This window comes from Aspergillus aculeatinus, assembly GCF_003184765.1.
Source record: "Aspergillus aculeatinus CBS 121060 unplaced genomic scaffold BO66scaffold_3, whole genome shotgun sequence".
Classification (NCBI taxonomy): Eukaryota; Fungi; Ascomycota; class Eurotiomycetes; order Eurotiales; family Aspergillaceae; genus Aspergillus; species Aspergillus aculeatinus.
In genome coordinates, this window is record NW_020291472.1 from 257647 (window position 1) to 275196 (window position 17550).

At 53.2% G+C, this 17550-nt stretch overlaps 6 protein-coding genes across 6 annotated transcripts; 1 reads left to right on the forward strand and 5 right to left on the reverse strand.

Annotated features, from left to right (window-relative positions):
* Positions 1–281: 281 nt before the first annotated feature.
* BO66DRAFT_425495 (uncharacterized protein) lies at positions 282–1535 on the reverse strand (the record flags this gene model as incomplete). The annotated part of the gene is made up of 2 exons (XM_025650232.1): positions 282–994; positions 1301–1535. 2 exons carry the CDS (start codon positions 1533–1535, stop codon positions 282–284), a joined length of 948 nt encoding a protein of 315 aa, XP_025508317.1.
* Positions 1536–2514: 979 nt separating this feature from the next.
* On the reverse strand, positions 2515–4424 carry BO66DRAFT_434299 (uncharacterized protein; the record flags this gene model as incomplete). Its single annotated transcript, XM_025650770.1, has 5 exons — positions 2515–3298; positions 3350–3417; positions 3476–3619; positions 3672–3821; positions 4407–4424. The coding sequence occupies 5 exons, from the start codon at positions 4422–4424 to the stop codon at positions 2515–2517; spliced, it is 1164 nt and encodes a 387-aa protein (XP_025508318.1).
* A 264-nt stretch (positions 4425–4688) lies between these two features.
* On the forward strand, positions 4689–5564 carry BO66DRAFT_417228 (sulfotransferase family protein; the record flags this gene model as incomplete). Its single annotated transcript, XM_025649660.1, has 1 exon — positions 4689–5564. The coding sequence occupies exon 1, from the start codon at positions 4791–4793 to the stop codon at positions 5562–5564; it is 774 nt and encodes a 257-aa protein (XP_025508319.1). The 5' UTR covers positions 4689–4790.
* A 437-nt stretch (positions 5565–6001) lies between these two features.
* BO66DRAFT_340206 (putative nucleotide-sugar transporter) lies at positions 6002–8550 on the reverse strand. Its single transcript, XM_025644401.1, has 2 exons — positions 7908–8550; positions 6002–7832 (listed from the first exon to the last, which is right to left on the reverse strand). Exons 1-2 carry the CDS (start codon positions 8358–8360, stop codon positions 6453–6455), a joined length of 1833 nt encoding a protein of 610 aa, XP_025508320.1. The 5' UTR covers positions 8361–8550; the 3' UTR covers positions 6002–6452.
* A 3887-nt stretch (positions 8551–12437) lies between these two features.
* Positions 12438–13848, reverse strand: BO66DRAFT_387970 (anticodon-binding domain-containing protein). Its single transcript, XM_025646438.1, has 3 exons — positions 13093–13848; positions 12978–13029; positions 12438–12911 (listed from the first exon to the last, which is right to left on the reverse strand). Exons 1-3 carry the CDS (start codon positions 13609–13611, stop codon positions 12877–12879), a joined length of 606 nt encoding a protein of 201 aa, XP_025508321.1. The 5' UTR covers positions 13612–13848; the 3' UTR covers positions 12438–12876.
* An 878-nt stretch (positions 13849–14726) lies between these two features.
* On the reverse strand, positions 14727–16991 carry BO66DRAFT_387971 (NADP(+)-dependent, decarboxylating phosphogluconate dehydrogenase). The gene is made up of 5 exons (XM_025646439.1): positions 16825–16991; positions 16293–16429; positions 15781–16232; positions 15278–15706; positions 14727–15221 (listed from the first exon to the last, which is right to left on the reverse strand). Exons 1-5 carry the CDS (start codon positions 16839–16841, stop codon positions 14781–14783), a joined length of 1476 nt encoding a protein of 491 aa, XP_025508322.1. The 5' UTR covers positions 16842–16991; the 3' UTR covers positions 14727–14780.
* Between the last annotated feature and the right edge of the window lie 559 nt (positions 16992–17550).

The following is a 17550-nucleotide window of genomic DNA, read 5'->3' on the forward strand; positions in this document are numbered from 1 at the left end:
CAAGGGATACCACACATTTCCCCGCGTTAGACTATAGGGACACTGAGCTCAAGAGTATGGAGATAGTGTCAACAAATAGCCAGATCAGTGGAATCTATTACTTCTAAAACACCTGAATCTCAACCCCTACATGTACAAGTCTAGTTGCCTTGCTATAAACCTACTCAGAACTATACGCCACCATCTAACCAAACAGAGAATATATCCAACAACATCCATACAACCACCCCTCCAACCCCGATATATACATGAAACCTTCCACCTGGTACCTACCTCAAGCATCACCTCTCACTGCCCATCAACTCCGCCCAATCCCCACCCCCACATCCACCCAATCTGTCCCTCGGCTCCGACCCGACCACCTCCTTCGGCCCCTCCCCACCTCCGTAATGCTGGTATCCATGTCCATGTCCACGCGCATGCCCAGACCCGTACTCATACTCATACCCAGGCCCATACTCATACCCACACCCATACCCAGCCCCACCAGCAGCAGACGCAAGAGTCGCCTTCGACGACGACCCCTCCTTCCCCCCCGCACCACCGCCCTGTACTTGCAAATCCCGCCTCCATTTCCCCACCACAACCCCCAGCGCCACCACCGCCCCAAGCAACGGGACCCCGACCCCGAGACCGACCCCGAGCGCCAACCGACTCGGCCCCGTTAACGCCCCGGTCTCGTTATCAGTTGAGCCTGTGGCCATGGCACCCGTTCCCGTACCAGACCCTGTAGCTGTAGCTGTAGCACTAGCAGGAGCAGTAGCAACCACCCCCGCACCACCAGTCTTCTGCACCAGCGCAGATCCCGTCGTCGAGCCCGCCTCGCGCGTCGACGAGGCCGTCGGCCTGGAGATATTGAAATAGCACGAGACGAACCCACCCGCCTCGTCGGGGTCAATCCACAGGAAGAAGACGTTGGAGTACTCGAGGTCGAAGCCGTAGAGCTGGACGGGCCAGGTGAAGTTTGTGACGGAGTCGGTGGGGTGGATTTTGGCTGCGTTCGCCCACAAGAGGGGGGTCCCGGGGTTAGTTATCTGGATGTGGGGAAGCTTAGGGGTGTGGGGGGGAGGCTGTGTGTAGGTAGGGTCGGGTAATGCAGACGAACGGGGAGATTTAGGAAAAGAGGGCAGCCCGGGGGGGGAGGGAGAGCATGGAAAAAGACCTCAGCTGAGGTGCAGTACTAAGCTACCTGAGATATAGGGCTTGCTGGGGTTCACGCGTTCTGGGTCTTGCTTTGCGCTCGCCCCTGATGCTGAAGCTGACCAGAGGAGAGGAGAGGGGGGGGGGGGGGGTTACCCACAATAGATATTTCCCTGACTGGCGGCGCTCTGCTGGACCAGACTCTGCTGCCAGATGGAGACATTGAACACCCCCAGGGTCGTTTTCCAGGAGATGACCTGGTCGTCTCCTAAGGTCCAGACGGGGTTGATGCCGTTGCCGGAGGAGGGGTTGATGAAGTAGTTGTTTGCGTCGGAGGTTGCGGCGCGCTGGATTAAAAGGTATAGCAGGAGGAGTACAAAGCGCAGGGCGGGCATCTTCTTCAGCCAAAAATGTATATGGTCTTAGGGAATGGATGATCAAGAGGATGGCAGCGATCTGGGTAGTGATCTACCGGATACAGCTACTATTATACCAGACCCTTGTACCCTTGAAAGGCTCATGGTATGGTGCCAACAGCCTTGCTGCGATGTCCCTAGGGGTGTTATTCTTAGGCTTAGCCGCCGGGGATCGGGTTCCTGGCAACGGCCATCCCGATCCGTGCAATGAGAGACATGCCCTAATCGCTGAGGCTGAAACTTTGGAATCGGCCCGCCAAGGGTAAGAGTCTATGCAATGGCCTGTTGGCATGGTTTGGCGCGGTCATTTCACGAACTTTGTTTATAGGTGGGATTTGGGAGGAAGTCCCGGGTTGACGATGCATTCCATATGATGCACAACAAAGATTAACTTGCACATTTGGGCGGCCCGACTGGGAACTTGACCATTCGAAGCAGCGGCTGATCTCAGAGGTTGGCTGTCTGCGACAATCTCTTGCAAAGTCCTAAACTCAAGTCTGTGTTGAATGATTACGAAGCTCGGGTTTTGTAGACCAATGTCTTCTAGCAGTGGCCCAATCAGACGAGGGAGTATTGCTAGCCTTGAATCACCAGCAGAGATTCGAAGTTTGCTTGAAAGCCGTGGAGAGAACTAGGTCCCACCCCTCCAACGCTTTCTGGTGTACTTCGAAGGAAAGACTGCATTGACAAGGCGTGGGTAGAATGAGAAATGCCTGAAATCGGAGGATCAGTCCCATTTTGCGACGCCCAGATTCAAGCTGTTCTGTATTGGCAGGCAAGCCGATTGACACCCCATGTATTACTTCCACATTATGTATTTATAGCGAGGTCGTGCCACGCTGAGCCACTATATCGAGATCTGCCGCCAGAACTGCTTAGCACGATTTGCTGTCTGTAGCTGTCTGACGAATGAATGCATCAATCAATCAGCCTGCACCTGTTGCCACGGCAGCACAAACTAGTCCGCAGAAACATCCACAATCTTCTGCATCCCATCCTCCACTAACATCGCAACCGACCCTCCAAGCACCGTGAAATTCCTCGGGTCAGCATCCAACGGCACTCCTACATCATCCCACGTCGCATGGACCGTCCTCTCGCCGCTCAGGAGCCGGTTGACGTTAAGCATGGTACTATACATCACCCCGAAACTATAAGCCCCGTGCACACTGTCATCCTGATCATGTATATCGGAGGTCTTGGAGAATGACCCAGCGGGCTGATACCCCCCCGTCAGCGACGGATACGCGCCGAAGCACCGCAGATACCCATGCCCGCACATCCGGCCCAACGACACATCGAATTGAGCCCCGATATCAATCTGCTCCGCCAGCTGCCCAGGGCTAACGGAGAGCGCCGCCAGGATCTTCTGGGCGCCGAAGTAGCTCACAGCATAGACCAGAGAGCAGACCGCATCGCCCACGCTGCAGACCAGGCGCGCATGGTCGGGTCGATCGATAGGAGGCGGATCGCGCCAGTAAGGTAGGAAGTGATGGGGCGGTAACACTGTGAAATCCTGATGCGACAGGAAAACCGGCAGCTCGGTCTTGCAACTCATACCGCAGTGGCCGAGCCAGAGGACATCCCAGTCGTCGCCATAGGGAGACCCGGTGGAGTTGCCATCCGAGCCCTGCAGAGCTCGGACGGCGAGCGCATAGCTCTGGAGCTGCGTTTTGAGGGTCACGTCCCAGTCGACATCGTCCTCCATGATGATAGCGCTTCCGAGTCTGCCTTGGACGATTCTGCGCGAGGGTCAGCAGGTATTGCAGGACAGCAAGCGGGATGTTGCATACTGCTGCATTGCATTGACATGCGCACGCCGGGCCGCATATTCCGTGGGCTTGTGGTCTGGATTCCAATGCTGGAGGAGCTCATCAGCCACCAACACAGAATCAAGTTTCACACATTTTCAGGCTTACATGAGGTATTGATTTGGGATTGACTTCGTCCGGGGTGACCCCATCAATCCATTCCACACGGAAGCCGCTGACCGATGAACCCAAGATAATATTGTCCCTCTTATCGGGTCTGGACGGGAGGTTCACAACAAAAATCTTCTGAGTCTGCGTCTTGTTAGTACAAAGTTATCCCTTTCAGCAGAATTTCTGTGCGCACTCCTAAAGTCTCGTTGCTGATGGGATGGAGGGGGATCGACTCATCCTCGGGCCGATTCCGCGCTGTCACTTGCGCATAGTGGATCGGCGAGAAGCTCAGAATGACGACGATCGCCCCAAGTAAAAGTAGAATGGTTCGAGGGAGTCGTTTCTGAAGGATGGACAGAACCATACTCGCTCAATCAAGTAGAAAAGACAGTAAGATCGAACATCAAACCAGTTGGAATGGATTTGTAGGCGCACTCAATCGCCCCTTGAGGCGCTCAATTCTCAATTGTTGATCTTAAATGCGGGGAGGGGATGGGGATGTCCCCAGCGGGGCAGCGGGCTTATCTGGCTTGGCTCGGGGTGGCTATTGCCTGGTAGAGCAGAAAGGTGAGGAGAAAGACAGAAAGAGAGGAAGAAAGGGGGGAGAAAGGGAGAAAAAGAAGAAGTCTGAGAGCCATCCCTGGTAAGATTTGCTCAGGGAGTTCCAAGTTACATTGGAGAGGACGGATCTAAGTTAGTGGGAGAATTAAATGAGCCTTGAATTAGCCGCTGGGCGGCGGGAATCTGGCCCAGTGGAAGGAGCGGATCTGCCGCCGGGACCCTCCGAACTTAGCCACTGCGTCCGCTATTCACTCTTCTACCGGGTAGTGTACAGTACATCGAGCGTGGATTACAAGTGTTTACCTCCAGCTCTCCCTGCTTTGTTGTCGGATCGTCATGCTAACAGGTGCACCGATGATGTGAATACGGGCAGGTAAATATACATAGTGGCTTAATTGAGGCTGGGTGGTGTCATGGGAAGATAAGCCAGTGCTTGACGGCGAGATACTCGGGCTGCTCAGTGGAGCAAGAAGCCGCACCAAGTTCGATCTCAAGCAGAAAAGGAAAGTTGCTGGATCTCCACGGCAGTCCAGTTCGATAGTTATCTAGAAAGCTTATGTGAGGGGTCACTCTCTACCTAGTAATTAACTACATTTATATCCCTGCCACGGCGGTCAGCACTAGCCCTGTTCCCGCACTGCCCCATCATCACCTCATCCCCTCAGGGCATTCATTTTCAACCCAGATTTCTCACTTCAACATCGAAAACACAATCGTCATCACCTTCTACGTTCTAGATTGAATACCAACAATGGGCCAACAAGCATCCGTCCCCCGCCCCGGCACGGACCTGCAGGTGATCGGGGCGGGGCTCTCCCGCACGGGAACCGCATCCTTCAGCGCAGCCCTAGAGATCCTCCTGGACGCCCCCGTCTACCACGGGGGCACGCAAACCACCATGGGGCCCCCCCTTGAGATCCAATCGTGGAACGCCATCCTGCGCACCTGGCTCGCGGGCGATAGGCCGCAAACCCTGCAGCGGCTGCGGGCCCGCACCGCCGGCTACGGCGCGATCACCGACGCCCCGGCCAGCCAATTGGTCCCCGAACTGCTCGAGCTCTATCCCCGTGCCAAAGTGATCGTGACCGTGCGCGATCGCGACAGCTGGGTGCAGAGCATGCAGCAGATCAGCTCCCTGGCCAAGCTGTGGTTTCTAGGGGCGGTTCTGCTCCCCTTGCCGGGGATGCGGTACTTCGTGACGTATATCGACCTGCTGCAGCGCCAGTGGGATCGGATCTACGGGAATAGCCGCGATAACGCCTGGATCTACGACCGGCATCTGGAGTGGCTGAAGGAGGTGGTGCCCGCGGATCAGTTGGTGTTGTTCAGTGTCAAGGAGGGGTGGGAGCCACTGTGTCGGGCGCTGGGCAAGGAGGTTCCCAAGGGTATTCCTTTCCCCAGAATTAATGATTCCAAAGCGATCGATCGCGTGGCGGCTTATCATATTAAGCGGGGGTTGGCGCGATGGGCTGTGGTCTTCGCTGTGATGGGGTTGGTGGGGGCGTGGTGGGTTTCTGGGAGGTGATGGGGTTGGAAGACTTGGAGTGACGATGGGAGCAGGACCGTTTCAATGGTGAAGCGATGACCAGAGCGAGAGGGGGCAGAGTGGCAAGGTATTGGGAATGTAAAGCATGTGTATCTTGTATGAAGCATTTTGTTGTGGTAATTGAGATAGTCCTAGTGCTTCATCTCGAAGGATTGCTGGTAGGATTGTCAACTTAGAACACGCACTTTTATACTCCTCCCACACTCCGGGCCGCTTAGTGAGCAAAAAGCGGCGTCAAGTTGGATGTAAAGCGGAAAGGGAAAGTCGTTCGAGTTCAGTAGCCTGCCCACACATACTACTCATTTGACACCAACTACCAATTCCAATGCAGAAGACACAGTCATCAATTTTATTATCTTAACACAGAACAGATTCAACCTAATCATGAATACACACTAAGCCTACCAAGAAATAAGAACACAGATCATGGTAAAATATATTGGTATATGGGGTATCCATGATGCACTCGGGCTGTAAACATCAAACAACCAAGGCAGAATGCCGGCAAATGTGATCGCAAGCAAAACCCTCTCCCTGTGGCGGGCTAAGAGATAGATAACATGGTATCACGCGATAAATAAACCTCTATCTCAGACCGGGTCTGACATTATGTGCACAACGCCAAATGTACTCCACACATGCCACCTCTCGGGCATGTCGACTTTCGAGCCAACGGAAAAAAGAAAATTCACATGGATGGATTCAGGATGCAAGGTACCGTCAGCCTCTAGCCAAAGGCCATCACATCAAATCCTGTGTGGACAGAGTGCTGTCAAAAGTGTTTCGTGGAACAGCGGAGCCGTGAGCTGAACCAGACCAGCGGTTCCCAAAATCATGCGAGAAGAGCTCAGCCGCCAGGGTTGGTCTTCAGTGGGCGGATCGCCCCTCCCCATGGGAGAGCCTATCCGGGGATGGTTGCACAGCGCCCCCGAAGCTTTGCCGCCGATCCGACTTGTGAAGCTCCGCCTCAAGCGAAGTGATGACCGGCGGTGCAGATTTCAACGGGGAGGGACCGGCGACCCGCGGGGAAAGCGACCGATCGTGGTCGCTGAGGTTCGAAGTGTTGATGCTCAGCCCATGCACATTGCTGCTGGCGCCGCTGGCACGGACGCGGAAGGAGCGGCGGCCGGGGTTCAGGTGGTCGGCCGGTGTGATGTTGACATTCTCATCGTCGTCCAGGTCGTCCGGCGAGTATCGCATGCCTGTCTCAGGGTGGCGGATCCGCTGATATTCGCCGCGCTCGCCCGTGGGATCCGAGTCGTCGGCCTCAGAGTCAAGGTTCGGACTGCGCGTCCAAGATCCCTTCCGAGCTTCCGCACGCATCTTCGCAATCTTCATGTAGTTATATGTACCAATGCTGGCGATGGTCACAAACAAGCCAGTGATGTTGATGAAGGTGAGCTGGTCGTGGAAAATCACCCCCGCTGCACTGATGGTGACCACTTCCTTGAAAATACCGCAGATGCTCAAGGTTACCACCGAGGAGCGCTTGAGGAGCGCGAATTCGGACGAAATCATACAGAAAGCGAGAAGGCCGGGGAAGATCAACAGGCCCACCCCGAACAGGCTACCGCGAGCCTCGGCCAACGCATGGAATCCCGCAGCGATCTCGGAGGGTCCCTCCACAGCCAGCGCAATAATAATAAGAGACACAAACATGACGGGGGTAAGGAAAAATAGAGTAGAGAAGGGATTGGCCGTCGCTGGGTGGCGGAGGAGGAGGATCTGGGTCAGACCCCATCGGAAACCCGAGAAGAACGCGGATGCAATGACCAGGACGAACCCGACTACATTGAAAGCGGTCTCGCCAGCGACCATCATGACAACACCTACAGTCATTGTGGCGATAATGATTATCAATCTAACTGAGGGAGTCTCGAGGCGGAAGAGGAAGGCAAACAGAAGAACAAAGGCGAGGGCGGACGATTTGCACATAGTAAGAAAAGTGAGGGAGATGAACTTCAAGGACATATTTCCAAGACCAATGTCGAGGGAGGTTGCTGCACCGCAGGGAACCAGACGAGTAAAGTAGAAGAATTTGGTGAGGATCGGCCCTTTCTCCGAGTTATCATGACCTCGGACGGGCGAACCGGACGGCGTGGAGGTGTGAGGGTGCTGCGGGCGCAACGATGGTATCAAGTAAAGCAGAAGGGAAGAGAGTGTGAACTGAACAGCCATATGCAGACTGGTGGTGAAGAGAGGGAACGGAAATACGACGTTATTGTCCGAAAACATCCATTTGTTGTACTGTAGAGAGGGCACGCGACCCAGTTAGCAGCTGTCCAGCACCCGCCCAGCTCCGTCCCTAGGATCAAAACTTACAATTGAAATCGACAGCGAGAAAAAGTACCACATGAGGATTAAGCCACCGTTGACTAGAAGCTTTTGGAGGATGTCCCGATCGCCCATTCCCAGTGGCAGCCAGTCCTGTTTCGAGGCCTTGACATCGGCTATGCGGGCATCCAACTGCCTGCGCTGCTGTCTTCTGCGCCGTCGCTGACGTCTCTGCCTCGCAGTCAGGCCGGTCTCCTCGTCATCGTGGATGTCTTCGTCCGAGCTCGTGTAATCCATTTCGCTGCTTTCCGCAATGGAGGACAGGTCCGACTCGTCTGCGTCCTCAGCCGGTGAGGACTTCTTCTCCTCTCTTTTCGAAGCGACTCCGTCCCCGGTCACCCTTGCAATGTCGTCCCTTGGGTCAAAAGTCGCCGAATGGGAACCTGCAGCCAACACTGAGCTCCGCCGTCGATGATGATTGCCGGCCGGGGAAACACCCATACTGGGACGGTGCTGATCGTCGGGGAGGTAGGTAGGAGGGAGGGAGGCGAAGTGATATATGGGTGAATCGCGGACTCAGAGGCGTTCGCTACAACGAGGATGGCCCCATCAGTGAGAATGTGAGTTGTGTCTCAGAGGCCCACCGCGCGCGCACACGATCGAGGGAAATTCGAGGGAAGAAAAGAATCGGGGGGGGGGGGGGGGGAGAGGGGTTCAAGGACGGGTGGGCGGCCAAAGGAGTGTGGGAAGAAGATCGGTGAAGGAGCAAAAATGACTGGTCTCGGAGATTGGAGAGGAAAAGGGAATTGATGAAATGACACAAAGGAAAGTAAAAAAAAGAAAAGGGACTAATCCAAGGAAAGAGGTAGAAAAAGGAACTGTCAAAGTAAGTAAATTGGGGGGAAGGGGAATAGTTCGTATGGATGGATGATGCAAGGGCGACCGCTGCAGGAGGGAAGAAGAAGAACAGCAAAAAAAAGAGAGGGAGAGAGAGAGATTGAGGAATGACAGCACAGGGAGGCAGTCTGAGGGTAATCAGGCGCTAGGGGAAAAGTAGATTAGTGAGGAATTATGCCAATAGTTCAAACAAACTGGGAGTAGGAGTAAGATGGAAGAGGGATTGATTTCAAACAAACCGAGTCGGATGAAATAATAGTAATAATAAAAATAACAATAAATGGAGGTACGTTACGGAGTACTTGAGGGGGGGGGGGGGAGAACAAGATTGTTATGGTTTGGAAGGAATTCAGGGTCGTGCTACTAAGTTACTACCTTGACTAGAAGTATGAGTACAACAGGTCTACTCTGATAAAGACAGGAGAGGCGATGCGATTGACTGATCGAAGGGGTTGATTGGGGACTGATTGAGGGAGTGACTTGATTGTCCTCCCTTCCCTTCCTTCCTTTCCTTCCATCCCCTGAGCTCAATAGTAAGTAGTAGACTAGGTAAGTAGGTAACTTAGCCACCAGAACGTCATTTCATCCCCAGACCATCCAGCAACCAACCCAACCCAAAAAGAATACGAGCACGACCAAAGTTAATAATCATGATGACAACAATCCACCACCCCTTCAACCACTAGGCTGGTTCCACAACACCTGACTTGTCTCAAATTACAGGCCACTTTCAGGGAATTGGACATCACACAACCGAAAGGAAGGAGAAGCGAAGCAAGAAGAAGAAACCGAAGAAGCTGAAGAAATAGAAGAAGACGAAGCAGAACAAGCAGAACAAACAGAAGGACTTCACCTCTCTGGATTGAAGACGGAGTGCCTGACCCTTAAACATCCGTGCCGAATAGGATCATGGATGACTCTGCCTTTGCCAACCGACAAACCGACTGACTGACTGGAGGATAACCTAAAGGACGGGCTGCTGCTCAGGGTTCAATCTCTTCGCTTCAAATGATTCACTTATTATTTCCTTTCCTTCTTCCCTTTTTCCCTACATTAGTGTCTGTGGATCACAAGAATTGTCTCCTCCCTCCCTCCACTTTTGCTGTGCCACTTGGCCCCCCCCCCCCCTGTCTGCCTTAGACTAGTTGCTGGGCATGAGCCATCAGGGCAAGTCGCAGGTCATTCGATTCTTTCCCAAGGCTGGAAGAGCGGGGAACAACCCGACAAGCCACTCACAACTACGGATACTGGGTACTGGACATCAGTGATTGCTCCGACGCTCCGAGATTAAATTTTGCATCTTTGGGCTTTACCCTTCCGGACGATCCGGGGGAAGGAGGGGAGCGACAGAAAAGCCCAGGGGCATTTATTTAGTTGACCCAAATGCTGGTCAATTGGTGGTGATGGTCGTGGTTGGTACCTTGAGATTTCAAGGTTCGTGAGGGGGGAATCAGTAGCTTGGGAAAGTCTCACGTAGAGGGTCTCTTCATGACTATAATCACTGTCGGACATCATGCATCAAGAGTAAGAGTCAGCTAATCATGACTTTATAATTAACCATCGTACTCTGTAGTGTATGCATCCATCAATCAGGCAGCAATCGCCTATCTGGCAGGCTATTCCACCCGGCATCCGTGCCTGGGGCGCAGTTTTACTGTTACTCCGAGAGATGCACATCCACATCTCACTCTCACACACACCGACTTGACTTGACTGACTGCTTGGCATCTGAACCCAGCAATTATTGAGAAACCGGCCAGCGTCGGCGGGACCAACTTTGACCACGCGCCTTTCATGGATGGTCATTGGGTGGTCGGACGATGGCTGACTGTATGGAAAATGAGGAGGGATTCGGACTGACCCGACAATCAGAATTGCTCTCTTCAGACTGTACCGTCGGAGAGGGAAAAGAGTTCAGGCACAGATTGACTGAGTCTTGAGAAACTATACCCACTGCATCTAAGTTATCTATCCACCCATGACTACCGGTACTACTGGATAGCTATGATGTGATACGAGAATCACTGATCTTCTGGAACCATACACCCACAGTGATCAGATATGATGAACAGATGAACGAATCCCATCCTCGGGCTGAGATCATAGTTCCCCCTCAGTCCCCTCAAACACAACAAATGAACCGAGGCTAGATCGTTCTTCTCGAATTTCTTATCTTTCTTTCTTGCTCTCTCTCTCTCTCTCTCTCTCTCTCTTTCTTTCACTACACTTGCAGTACAGCACTGTCACAGTACAACTCGAGTCTCGAGTCACTCTCTCGCCACACCCCATAGGGCTAAAGGCTAAAAGATGACCACATCGTCATAATGACAAGAAGACAAAGCGGGAAACTATGTCGACACTAACGAACCATAAACAGTAGCTTATTGCCCCCCCTTCCCCTCTCCCCTCTCCCTGGTCAATGATTAATGAGGAGAATCAACCAACGGGTACGGAGAGAATCCTCGTTTCTGCCCATCACCCAAACCACAGGTAAGCCAGTTACTGCAAAATGGAGTGAGTCACCTGCCATGCCCATCCATTATGCATATCCTCGAGTAAGTTTAGCATCCATCCAGTGAAACACTACAGAGTACCGTACTGTACAGAGATAGATAGCCTCGTCCATGTGGCCTAGCCCGCGTCGAGGGGGGCCATAGGGACATCAGAGTCAGTAGGTAGCTAGCTAGCTAGCTCGCTCGTCCTACCAATAAGTTACTCCTATTGACGACTTAAAAGGAAGTATCACTAGGTAATCGATCACCTTCTGCGCAGGGTCCGACAAGTGATAGTCAGTCAATCATCTCCGTCCCGCAAATCATCATCATCCCCCTTCCCCCTCCCTCTCCGCACGGCACCCCAAAACGCTCAGGCATCTCAACAACCCCTACCGACCTGACTACCTACATAGATACGTACTCATATCCTCTATCCTCTACCCTCAAACTCTCACTTTTCTATCCCCCAGTACTCTGTACGGTAGATGTACAGTACTCCGTAGGTCCACCAGCTATCGCATTGCATGAATAGTCCCATGCACAATCCACAACCCAAAAGCCAAAAGCCAAAAGCCCCACCCGTTGAAAAAAAAAAAAAAAGAAAGAAAGAAAGCCATCCTACAACAAAGTATTCGACACGTCCGATCCAACCCGTACATCAATACCTAGTCGAGCCAAGGCGATTAGGAACTTGGAATAACCCGACACACCCTACCGCATTTCCGGACACCCCAGGAACCCGGGGACCTAAAGTACTGGTAGTTCGGTTCAACGATTGATTCGCGAGGCACAGGCACAACAGTCCTACAAGAAGGCGTGATCGGAGGCTGGTGTTCGTGTTACTGATACTACATACTACGATGGGAGGGAGGGGGGTGGTGGTAGCGTGCTCTCCTGCAGATCATCGGAGCCGCTCACATGGTCAGTTGCGCTTGAAGGGTTCGTGACAGGGCGCACACATACACTGGACGATCCGGAGGATTGTAACCACGCGACGATGGGCGGAAGTCGCTTGTGCTGTACGTGGGACATACGGCGCTTGAGATACTGAGGGTGGATGAACGGAGAAAAGTACCCCGGGGTGGGAGAATATCTCATTGTCTACAACACATGCCACGCTCAGGTAAAAAGGGACAGATGTTAGGCTACTTATTATGCTACGGGACATCTAGAAAGACATAGCATTGTTGCCCTCCTATCAGAGTATCCGGTACTATATCTTCAGATACACATACATTAGCTGGGGGGCAGACCGTCATTCCCACTCGCCCTCCCCAAAGTGTATAGCCGGCAGATCTGCAAGACGTGAATGCAGTCAATCCTACCCACCACACGCCAATGCATCCAGAGAATTCTTTATACCCAGCTCACCAAGATGTTATCAGTCCGTCATCTCCAGCCCACGTGGTTTTTCTTGCGACTCTTCTAAAGCCCGAGACCCACACTTCCCATGTATAGTTCAACTTCAAGGGGTCGATCACTCTCTTCCCCAATGCTCTTCTCATCCCGCTGATCCATGCGGATGGGGCATCTAATCCACTTAAAACTCGCTTTGATGACAGTGCCATATAAAACAAAACTAGCCGTCGAAGAGGTAATCAACTCCGCGATAGAACGGGAACGGTTCAACCGCCCTTTCTCTGTCCAGCAGCGCCAGGCCCTGCAGTCGATGTGTTAGATGAATGCTGAGATCTCTGGCGGCCAAGACGGGGGAGGTGACCCATACCGATGGTGGCGCTGGCATTGCGCAATTCGATCTTCTTGCGTTCCATTTCGAGCTGTACGATTCATGTCAGACCACCACTGTTTGCGCAAGATCCACGAATGGCTAGATGACTCACCACCTTGCGTACTCGGGCAAGGGCAGCCGTGTCACCAGCCACCAGAGGCCGACAGTCGTCCACGCGGTATGGAGCCGCAATGGAAACTGCGTCCGCCACAATGATCTTGGCCCCATCCCATCTAGCCGGCATGGTCCGACTGAAGGCGTCGAAGATGTCCTGCGCCTCGCGAGTCACACCCTTGCCACGACGAGCCTCGCCTTCGTGCGCTTTAGCAATAGCATTGGCCTCCCGGTTTTTCAAGGAACGTATGTCAAGAGCGTGGAGGGGTGGTACTGCGTCGGCGAAGGACGGTCCGTCGGAGGCGGTGGCAGACGGGGCGAGGGAGAGGATCTGGACGGATTGTATACGCGAAATCGGGATGATGCGGTAGTCGCCGGTCTGGGACTGCTTTCCATCGGCGGTGTCAATGGCGACTAGATTCGTGATAGGGTCAGCAGTAAAGAGGGTACCCTCAATCGTCGACGCGACCGGGGCTGTGCTGATGCGGACACTAGGAGATGATGATGGTATCAGCATACGGACGAATAGCACTTAACCAGCAGCAGGCATCGGAAGCCGCTCATGGGCAACCAAATGCACATCAACACCAGGCTATACAAGCCCGAGAAGAACAGGGAGCTTTACCGTGCGCCAATGGCGCCGCTCAATGCCACTTCCAAAGGGACCATGGCGCCTGTCGCTCCCTGGCTTGTGGCTCCTGCGGTCGGTCCTTGCGCAGATGCTCTCGCTCCCACACTTGGACGTTTGTTGTCTGCCATAAGCCTGCCTCTGCTAAAGATGGAGGGTTCGAATGAGACTGTCCCACCAGCGACAGCACCAAGTCCAGCAAGGGTCCACTATCGGGTACTATGTCGACCGAGGCGAGATTGAGGTAGAACCTAATCGAGAGGAGAGGAACGGAGACACCTGTTAGAAGGACAAACTAGGTCAGCCCGGCAATCAAACTATTGTTAGGCAATGCTGGGAAATGCTGAAACCACGGTCGTTACTAACAATGACGGTGGAACTTGGGCGCGAAACAGGCTGAAGTGGGACGGTGCGGGAACCGCAGTTGAAACAAAGTCGGACAAAAGAACGACAAGACAAGGAAATGCTAAGACGGCAATGTCCATACAAGATGATACCCACCCTACTTCAACCGATTGGAGTGAGAGGAAGAGAGAGTTGAGCGCCTAGAACGCCGCACATGTAGGGGATTGAAATAAGATACTGAGGAAGGTTCCAGGAAGATGGAAGATGCAGAAAGAGGTCGGGGAGCGGCGACGTTTGGCCGACCCAATCGGGATTAGCTCAGGGCGGAGCGAGACTTCCGTTGCAGCACCAATGGATGTATGAGTCCTCACGCCATCATGACTACACTATTTACGAGTGTTTAGTAGAAGCCTACAATGTGCTTGCTTGCATGATTCAAAGCAAAAGCTACTTGTTTCACAGTCACACCACAACTGTAAAAGAAAAGAAAAGGGATCATTTCATTCCATACGTTTTTAAACGTAACAGCAAGCATCTAGATACATAGTACTATGAAGCAGAATTAGGTATACTTCCTGTTCCGCTTCTTGTTTTCATCATGTCATTCCTTCACCCAGGAAGCGCATAACGCGGACTCCCTGAGCTCAGCCCAACTGTCCCCTGCTAGACCCGTGCGAGGCTTCACGTCCAGCGTATTACATCGCGTGTTTGATTTAAACAATGTAGGTCGACGCAGAGACGTTGCCACCACGGCCGGTCCAGTTGACGTGGATGTCCTTACCCTCGGGGTAGGTCTCGCTGGCGTGCTCGGGCTTGATGCGGAAAGTGTGGGCACCGAAGTAATCACGCTGAGCCTGCAGCAGGTTGGCGGGGAGGTCCCGGGTGCGGTAGCCGTCGAAGAAGCTGAGGGCAGTGCTGAAAGCAGGAGTGGGGATACCCCAGAGAGCACCCTTGCTAACAACGTTTCTCCAGCCCTGCTGGGCGTTGTGGATGGCCTTGTTGAAGAAATCGTCGAAGAGCAGGTTCTCAAGGTCGGGGTTGTTGCGGTAAGCGTTGGTGATGTCCTTAAGGAAGACGGAACGGATGATGCAGCCACCACGCCACATGAGGGCAATGGAGGGCTTGTTCAACTTCCAGCCGTACTCACGAGCAGCCTATTTAGGTTCATGTCAGAAGCTGCATATCGGACTGGATGCGGGAAGGGTCTTACCTCCTGGATGAGCATGAAGCCCTGGGCGTAGGAGATGATCTTGGAGGCATACAGGGCCTGCTCGAGGTCCTTGATGAAAGCCTGCTTGTCACCATCGAACTCGGGGGTAGGGCCCTGGAGGAGGCCGCTGGCACGGATACGCTCGTCCTTGATAGCAGACAAGCAACGAGAGAAGACGGCCTCACCGATCAGGGTGACGGGCATGCCAAGGTCAAGAGCGTTGACGGCAGTCCATTTGCCGGTACCCTTCTGACCAGCCTTGTCGAGGATCTTCTCGACGAGGGGAGTTCCATCCTCATCGTTGTAGTAGAGAATGTCACGGGTGATCTCAATCAGGAAGGAGTCCAAGACGCCCTTGTTCCACTCGGCGAAAACATCGGCAATCTCCTTGCCCTTAAGACCAAGACCGCGCTTGAGGATATCGTAAGCCTAGCGATAGATAGCATGATTAGCATCTGTACGTGACATTCCGATCCTTGATTCCTGCAGGCTGAATGACTTACCTCGCAAATGAGCTGCATGTCACCGTACTCAATACCGTTGTGGACCATCTTGACAAAGTGGCCAGCGCCCTCGTCACCGACCCAGTCGCAGCAGGCCTCACCGTCGCTCTTGGCGGCGATGCTCTGGAAGACATCCTTGATGTAGGGCCAAGCCTCCTCGTTACCACCGGGCATCAGGGAGGGACCGTAACGGGCACCCTCCTCACCACCGGAGACACCGCTGCCGACGAAGCGGATGCCCTTCTCGGCCAGGTACTTGGTGCGGCGGTTGCTGTCGGGGAAGTGGGAGTTACCACCATCGATGATGATATCACCCTCCTCAAGGTGGGGCAGAAGAGACTCAATGAACTGGTCAACGGGCTTTCCGGCCATAACCAGGAGCATGATACGACGGGGACGCTTGAGCTTGGCGCAGAACTCCTCGACGGAGTGGGCACCAACGATAGGCTTGCCTGTTTGTACAGCATGATGAGTTGATTTTGCTTGGAATATGATGCCGATATGAAACTTACCCTTAGCCTCGTTCTCCAAGAAGCGGTCGACCTTGGAGGTGGTACGGTTGTAGGCGCAGACGGTGAAGCCGTGGTCAGCAGCGTTAAGGATCAGGTTCTGACCCATAACGGCCAGACCGATGAGACCGAAATCAGCACTAGGCAAAGAACGCGCCGGAGCGCCGACATTGATGCCGGCGAGGCGGGCGCTGAAGTCAGTCGCCAGGTTCTATGTCAATAGGTGGGTAGATAGAAAAGAAAATGACGAACGAGGGGATTGATCCCGATGTTTGAGAACGTCGGGATCAATGCGACCCTCTGGACCTGCGGCCTCCTCATCGTGATAATTCACAGACGAAGGGCAATTCGAGTTCATGACAATGACCCGAAAGTCATCTCGAGGCTAATGTGCGCTCCAAGATGGTAGCCGCATGGTGAAAGAGGATCGACCAATGCATGCATGCAGGAATGCAATGCATGGATGATGGTGATGATGACGATGATGATGATGATGATGAAGCATCAAAGAGAGGGGAGTGGTAGAGTTACTTACACAGCTTGGTCGGCCATGATGAAATTGTGGGGGGTGGGAGGGGAGGAGGAAATTAGGTATGGTTTTTTTTTTGGAGAAGAGAAGCAAAAGAGATGAGGTAGTTAGAAGAGAGTGGGAGCGACGGAGGATATATGAGGAGAGAAGGAAGAGGGACCAAGAAGGGGAAGATGGGAACGGGGCAAGCGAGGGACCGTAAGAAGGAAAGCATTGGAAGATGTCAGAGCAGGATTCACGCAATGTGGACGGGGCTTACGGAGCAGCTCTTCCGTCATGGGTGGGACGGGAGGTTGAGTTGGGTTGAGCGGGGCAATAATCGATCATGGATACTAGTAGACTAGAAGGGGAGGAAGCAAAGAGGGGAGGAGAGAACACCACTAAGGTAGGCAGAGGGAGCAGAGTCCTCCGGTGAGACCGGCCAGCTTCTTTTGGTAACTACCGGTAACTACCTACTAGGTATATGAATTGATCATGATAAAAGAGTAACAGAAATTAGACTACATTGCAATTGCTTCATTATTGAATTCGGACTCTATTCAAATGGCTCTACGTATCCAATCATTTAATCAGTGTGGGATGGCAGTATTCATAGATACCATAGTTTCCATGGTGGTAGCTGTTGTGATAATGATGATGCTCTCTCTCTCCCTGCTCTGATGGCGGGGCAATGGAGGGGCACAGCAACCGGCAGCGGCACTGCAGAAAATCCGCTAGAATCCGGCCTACATC